The following is a 7866-nucleotide window of genomic DNA, read 5'->3' as shown; positions in this document are numbered from 1 at the left end:
TTTTCCTTTGTTCAACCCCCCCCAACCCCCCCCCCCCCCTGCGCAAGCCTATTTGTTAGCACTGACAGCAGGTTAGCATTAAATATACATGGAGGTTGTCAGCCAGTGGCATACACAAAGGCGGGCCCTGGCCCCTGGGGACTCAGGCAGGGAGGGTGGAGGAGCAGGGCTCACGCAGAGAGAGACTCCCAAGCATGCACGTTTGTGTATGTGTGCGAGAGAGAGACCCTTTCCTCTCCCTTCATCAGCGTCTCCCAGTGGGATCAGGGAGCAGCAGTGGAAAGGAAAGAGGGAGGGTCAAAAGGACCGGTCTGTGCTCTGGAGCATGCGTGCACACACACATCTGTCGTCCGCTGGGGCGCAGGGTGACGCACAAGCATCCTCGCTCCCCTCTCTCCCAGAGACGCACGTCGCATACTGAGAACTCGAGCTATCATGGGAGTTTAATGCCTTCACACACACAAACACACACACACAAAGCTGACTTTAAAAAGTTATTTTAACCCACTCTTTACAGCTACTGGCGATGCAGGCCACGCTCTGTGGAAGAATCCTTGCCAGATACTGTAGGTTACCATGATCAACTACATTAAAGACTCTCAGAGGAAGTTCACCTACCTCATCTGAATCTCATCCAGTATGTATTGTTGTTGTAAAGATGCCTACGGGACTCTGGGTATATTTAAAGGTATAGTTCACCTAAAAACATAATTTACTCACCCTAGTGTTGTTGTAAACCTGTATGACTTCCACTGTTTTTGTTCATATAATTAAAGTCAATGACATCCATTGTTGTTTTGGACCCAATTGAATTGCACTGTATTGACAAAAAAACAAACACTGAGACATTTTCAAAATATCTCCTTTTGTGTTCTGCAGAAGACAAAGTCATAACATGACATAAGGGTGAGTAAATAATGACAGAATTCTCATATTTTCGGGTGATAACACAAACACCAGGCTTCCGACTCATCAAGTGAAGCATGAGTGTGTACCTGTGGTGATGCAGTAGTACGTCTCATGTGGCGACACATGATGAATCCGGTGGTGTTTCCGTGGCAGCACTAGGTGGCAGTCCTGCAGTAGTGTGACCCAGAGTGGCAGGCCGAAGTAGGAGTGGGACCACTTGTGGATCTGATTAGTCATGGTTACAAAGACCGCCAACGCAAAAACAAAACATTCCCAGGGGTAGGACTCTGCAAGGGCATCTGGGAAAGAGAGATAGCATAATGGAGAGGTGGAGGGAGAGATAAACGAACAATGGCATAAGGTGGAGAGAGAAAGAGAGATAAAATTTTATGCAAATTAATACGACATGCCCTAACCCTCTAGTAAAATACAAGCCTTATCCTTTAGCATGAGAAACATCAAATCAAATTGACCTTTCAATTTTTTTAGGATTGAGCAGATCATCAGCAACAAAAATGGTTGAATGGAATTGAATTCAATGGAATTCATGGAATTTTATCCAATGAAAATACTGTCACCATTTACTTACTCTCATGTTTTTAAAACAAGAATGACGGGAAACTGCTGTTGCGTTCCAATACAACTTGTGTGTGATATTCAAGATCTTATGAATTGATATCATAGTTTTATGTAAGAAAAAAAAAACTAAATTTAAATTTAGTTAAAATAAAAATAAAGCACGGGTTATTCCTCAAAATTTCTCCTCGTGTTATCAAAGTCATACAAGTTTGGAATAACATGAGCATGAGTACAGGGGTTAACCAACTCCAAAGAATCAAAATATTTATTGCAATAAACACAACAGTAAATATCTAATTAAAATTCAAGCTATTTTTACACAGCAATGCAAAACACCTTAAAAAGCGAAATAAAAACAAACAGCGTCAAGCAAGTACAGCTGAGCTTCCTTTTACTATATTCAGTGTGCTCTATGTAAATTGTGTCTCTTCAGAAGACTTGGATTAAACCACTCAATATGGCTTTTGCTTACAATCTCTTTATGAATGTTTTGAAGAATAAAAGTTTTGGTGGAATGGACTTTCAATGGAGGGAAAGTCTTTTGAGTTTGGAACAACTTGAGGGTGTGTAATTGCTGACAAATTTTGGTTACACTTTACTTGAAGGGGTGTGCATAAGACTGACTAGGGGTAAAGGTAGGGGTAGGATTAGGTTAGGGTTAGGTCAAATAATGTCATATTTGCATTAAAAATGACATAAATGAGCGAACGACACTTAATGACAGTTGTCATAAACATGCATAAAACCTCCTTCATATTCATGACGTGTCATGTCATGATTATGAAGGTGTCATGTCAGTCTTATGCACACCCCTTCAAGTAAAGTGTTACCCAAATTTTTAATTTCTGTGTGAACTATTCCTTTAATGGCCAAAAACCCCCCCCCAAAAAACCATTAGAATTATCCAAATATATGGAAAATGTAAGCACTCAGGACATTGTTTAATTTTTCTGTTGAATAATTATTATTATTATTCCACTCTTGTGTTATAAGGAGGCAAGAAAGTCATACAGGAATGCAATAACATGAGCATGAGTGAAGGATACATTTTTTTATTTTTTGCCTGAGCTGCTCCTGCAACCCATGCAGGGCAAAAATGGAACTGAGAACATTTTACCCTTTTCAAACCATATTCTCATTTGTCGATTTCCCAATTTTTAGGTATTTTAAGATGAATGTGTGGCACACCGACGGCTCTAAGACAAGGTGTCACACTCTGGTCACACTCGTTGGTTCTAAAATAGTCGCGCTGACTCACTCTCACTACACACTGGAAAAGTGAGTGGATGTGTGTGTGTACCTGGTGGGTAGGAGAGGAATTTATAGGCCATGTGGGCCAGAGGCAGGATGGTGATCATGCAGTTGTCTCCATTAGTCTCTATGAAGTCATGCCGTGTGATAGCTGTCGGATCAATGTGGTGCTCCCGGAATGGGCGAATAAATGCCTGAATGGAAAGAGAGAGGTAAAGAGAGACGGGGGGAGCAGGACGAAGGTAGGTTAAGGTTCAATTGAAAAACAGGCAGGGGTGTCTAGGGCTGCAATTTAGATCCATTACCCTGTGGTAATGAATGGGTACGTCTATGATAAAGTGCAGGGTCAAACTAGAAGCTATTGTTGTGTTACAGTTAGAGACTCAGTCTGAACAAGCTGTAAGAATACTGGTTGTGCATTTTAGGGTGAGAAATAAAAAAATAAGAGTTTAAACTAAAATATTCAGTACAGAAACCAGAAACATCCTCTGCTTGAAGTTTCCCTACTGATAATGAGCTGTAAGCCCACAGAAACTCAGTGTGCAGAACTCTTCAGAAACATCTGTCACAAAGTTCTACACATTTGACACCCTTGCATGTTTTTTTAATAATTTAATCATTCTTTCAGCTACTGTACCAATAATAATCGGTCACAATGGTCAACTTGCAAGAACTGGCTAGTCGATTAGTAAGGATGACTGAATTAATTTTTTTAAATATCTTTAGTAATAGTGCTTTAATTATCATGTTGTACTTGAGCTGTTAGAAAGTTTGCACCAAAAAACTCTTATGGAAAAGTTATACCTTGAAAATGTCTCTCCATAAAGCATCAGTGTTACAGCCAAATGTATTTTTGAGCATTTTGCTACCAGAGTTGCATTTTTAAGACAATGTGTCCAGTAAAAAAATAGTCCAGCTTTTAAAACCAATTGCCTTCTGTGCCATTTCATTGAACTCATCTAGATGTTTGCGAATACAAAAATGTGCCTTGTTTAAGAAAAATAGAGTCAGGTGAACCCAAACCAACCTATTTATTTATTATACAGTAGGCTACTTCCGGTAAAGAAAGATCAGTCAACCAGTTGTTCAGGCAACCTGCTGTCTGACAAGTTAATTTTGAAAATACTCACTTTTGCACATCAGTACCAGTACGGAGTGTAGCAGCCACAGGTTTTCCACAAAAATCAGCATTGAAAATGCGAAAAGGCAGATTTTGCCCGGATCTGGCCGCAAGACAGGGCTGGGTGGGGTTAGATGTTGACTGATAGACACAAATTGGTGTGTTGGCGGTACTAGATCCTAAATGAAAGATGATGTATGCGGTATGAGCTACACGTTACGGAGCGGAGAGATAACCTGGCATTAAACAGCACTTCCCCACGGCTCAGATCCAGCATCATGAAAAACCATAACCCAGCAGCACCTGTCACTCACGCCCAGGAGTGCTGGTTTGAGACGGGCACCCGTCTGCGACCGCGCGAGTGTCGTAAAATGAAAGGGAGTAAGAGAAAGGATCGTATAAGCACAAAGGAAAATACAAGAATGAATGTAATTTATTTTCCACATAAAAAGGAGGAATCGTTTGGAGCCACATTACCATAGCGTTTCAGAGACAGAGCGTGGGGGGAAAAATGTCATTATCGCGTGTTTGTGGGCTGAACTCAATCACACCTATATCTAAGAGCAAGTGGCGACACTGCTGGAGCAGAGAAAACTATCTGTTGATATTTCGACAATTATGCTCCCTCCTGTTCTCCTCGTTTCCTTTCCGTCTCTCTGTGCGCGAGATTAAAAGAGCGCTAAACCCAAGACAGCACACGGCGTGCCTGTCGACTCACCGGCACAAACCTGTGCCTCGCCGTCGCTAATCCCACACCGTTTAACGGCCTGCCTTGCCTCGCCTCGCCTCATCCGCCTTCTGCCTAATCATGACTCACACCTTCGGATTGCCCTAGCAACCCAGCCAAAGACCGGAGCCCGTCCTCCCCCACCCTTAACCCAGAGCACACATGAGATCCATTTAATTTCTCTAGCCTTTTTTCCTCCTCCCTAAGCTCTTTGCTCTTAAGTGCCTGTTTAATCACGGTCATTAATGATTCTCCCTCAAGTTGGTGCTTCTTGTTTGAACATGTGGACAAAAAGCCATATATATCGGTCCGCTAAGTGCCGCCTTTAATCTGCTGGTTAAGGGTCTTAAAGCTCAGCGTTCTGGATGTCTGTAAATTCCCTCGCTTTTTTTTTTTTTTTTTTTAAAGTTCGATCACTCCCAGGTGGCAGATCCTAATTATCCTCGACAGCAGAAGGATCGGCAGTGGCTGCGGAGCCGGGTGGAAACCCCTTCACGGTGGGGCTGAGCCGTTTTATATCACAGACAGACGATGATGAAAGCGAGAGAATGCGGGCCCTTCGGCCTGACCCACAGCTGGAGCTGGACGGGCTGTTCAGATGACCTGCTCTCTACAATCCTGCTCTCGGCCTCAAAGAACTGGCCATGAAGGACAACTCAGGGCCTCAATGACCAGCATGTAAACCTTCATAGAAGCAGGGCATAAGGAGTGGGCAGTATGACTAAAACCATGATATATATCGGTACCATAATGGACAACATTAAAGAATTGTAAATGATCAGTCAATATTGAAAATTTATTACACAGCCCTCAGAAATGCTTGATTATTATTGGTCAGTCAGGACATTCTAAAGTCAGTTATTCATCACAATGACAATTGTCAATACCAATGTTGTATAATGACCGCTCGTCCAGGTATTTGTGGCTAGGGCTGTTTGATTCAGATATTTTTGGAATCTATTCCAGACAGATTACGCAATGGAGTAAAAGACCTGCTGCATCATTTTTCTGAAACGATTTCATCAAAACGAACGAATTTGTTCACGAAAATTAATCAGGCTTCCAATCACTATTAGCGAGGCAAATTAATGATTAGCTCTGAAATTTAAAAAAGGCTCTTACAGAGGAGTTGATTCCCCTTGAAGGAACCGATTCCAACCTTGATTCCCAAAGCCTTGAAATTGATTATTTTTTTGGAATCGATTCCCAGCCGTAACCGGCGGTCCTTACACGTGTCTTGTATCACACTACGAACACGCTCTCTCGTTTCATTCAAACACAGCTGCTGCCATCTTGCGCCTCAGTTATCCACTGTATTTATTGTAAAATGAAACTGATGTACTTCAGGATTAATAGTAGGCCTACAGTAATGCTAATATTATTGAAGTGCTTGTCTTGTTGTTAAAATGATTGTTGTGCACACTGTAATGGATTATAAGATAAACAGGCAAGATTTTAAAATGGATACTTCTCAAATCAATATTTCATGTCCCCATTATTATTTATGTGGTGAAAATTTGTGTAATAAGTGATACATCTGTCAATTTTTCATACTATACATTATATTGCTGCGAAGCCTAAACAGACTGATTTTTGTTTTGTTGTTTATTTATTTATTTAGACTCAATGTAAATATATAAAATTAGATGATCTCCTTTCATTTTTTTATATACATAATCACCACATCAAATCATATTAAGGTATAAATGCTATAGCAGACTATTTGGACTTGCACAGTATAAAGCATCATACCACCCAGTCCTTTAGGACCCCATCTCTATAGAGCACACATCAGCCAGAGAATAGGAAATAGAAAAGATTGGTGTTACTCAAAGGACAGGCCTAAAACTGTGAAAATTTCATGGCCACACTCATTGTCAAGTGTATTCTGATCATTGCTAAACCTGTATACTTGTTATTTCCTTTCACTGTAATCAAATATAACAGTCCATATTTCCAGAAGTAGCCTAATAATTGGCACACGGGACCAGATTTAGCTTAGGTCAGCTATTTTTCTACTGCCAGTCTACTGCCCCCGTCCACACAATAGCACAACGACCCCTGTCAGCACAAAAACACATAAATGCTCCCAGATTCATGGCCCCTACTTGTCCGACACAGAAAGCAAGTGTCGGCTGCTTTTTAATTGGACAGCAAGGGGGTGACCTTTTCTCTGATTGGGCAAGGAGAGTGCGACCATACTATGCATTAATGCAACCCTCCTGAGTATCTCCAGCACCCTTTGGGGTTGAGAGTGGGTGGGGTTAAGATGTGGCGCTCCAGGAAAGCAGGAAGGGCTGAACTCCCCAGGGTGGAGATGGCATTTCACACTCGCCATTTTGTTGAGCCTGGTAAACCATAACAGGCCAATAGAGCAAAAGTTGATATGAAAATTAAACCGAGTAATTTGTTAAAATCAAACAAGATACTACGCTTAGAGACCACACTGTGCATATGAGTGTGTGGGAAATGCACGTGTGCCAGAAAGATGGTGCCATTGTACCTAAATGTGCCCACACACCTGCAGACTATCACATTCATATAGTGTAAAAACAGTTATGCCATACATACTGAACTATGCATAGGCCTTGGTCCTTACCTTCCCAATTACTGGGATGTCCACTGAACCCCATGTATCAGCTCCCCAATGTACGATCCCAGAGGCAAAATCTGCTGTCACAATACCAGTCACTTTGAGAGAAAGAAAGAAGCTGTTAAATTCAGTCAGTACTGAAATAAAAGTGACCGTGAGACCATGACATGGAAAAAAATGCACTACAACCAATGAGTTTCTGTAGAGATAATGACAGCAGAACTTTATTAGAAAACAAAGGAAAGACATGAACAGAAAGGTCAAGAATAATGTAAGACTTACCAATGCCAAAGATGATTCTGTAGATGTGCACTGTGGAGAAGTTGAGGAAGAGGAAGGAGAGGTTAAGAGCGAAGAGCGAGAGGCACAGAATTACACAGATCCACTCCTGCAGCCGCTTTCCTACAGGGACAACAAACACATAAAGGCACATTAGTGCAGATTTTGATTAGTACTGAAAAAATGTAAAACAAGAAGAAAAAAAAAAAGAAACAACAGAAAGAAACAAAATGCATACATCACATAGATAAAAACATCTTATTTTAACAACTGGTGGACCAACTAGGAATTTGGAGTCTGATGATTATTTGTCTATCATTTAATTTGCTGGCTTGAAAACTGTATATTGACCTATTTTACTTATTGGACCAATACCAAAAACACTAAGAAATAAATAATTAATTAAAT

At 41.1% G+C, this 7866-nt stretch overlaps 1 protein-coding gene across 1 annotated transcript in view; it reads right to left on the bottom strand.

Annotated features, from left to right (window-relative positions):
* Positions 1-7866, bottom strand: part of LOC107672277 (transmembrane protein 189-like) — a 30322-nt gene that overhangs the window by 3618 nt on the left and 18838 nt on the right. The window contains exons 3-6 of the mRNA XM_016465409.1: positions 7462-7581; positions 7186-7277; positions 2789-2933; positions 996-1208 (exon numbers count right to left, since the gene is read on the bottom strand). Of these exons, the coding sequence (XP_016320895.1) occupies positions 996-1208; positions 2789-2933; positions 7186-7277; positions 7462-7581 (570 nt within the window). The remainder of the gene's footprint in view (positions 1-995; positions 1209-2788; positions 2934-7185; positions 7278-7461; positions 7582-7866) is intronic.

The sequence above is a fragment of the Sinocyclocheilus anshuiensis genome, unplaced genomic scaffold, assembly GCF_001515605.1.
Source record: "Sinocyclocheilus anshuiensis isolate Anshui unplaced genomic scaffold, SAMN03320099.WGS_v1.1 scaffold997, whole genome shotgun sequence".
In the NCBI taxonomy this organism is placed as follows: Eukaryota; Metazoa; Chordata; class Actinopteri; order Cypriniformes; family Cyprinidae; genus Sinocyclocheilus; species Sinocyclocheilus anshuiensis.
Note: the sequence above shows the minus strand (reverse complement) of the source record. Positions and strands in the feature narration are given on the sequence as shown.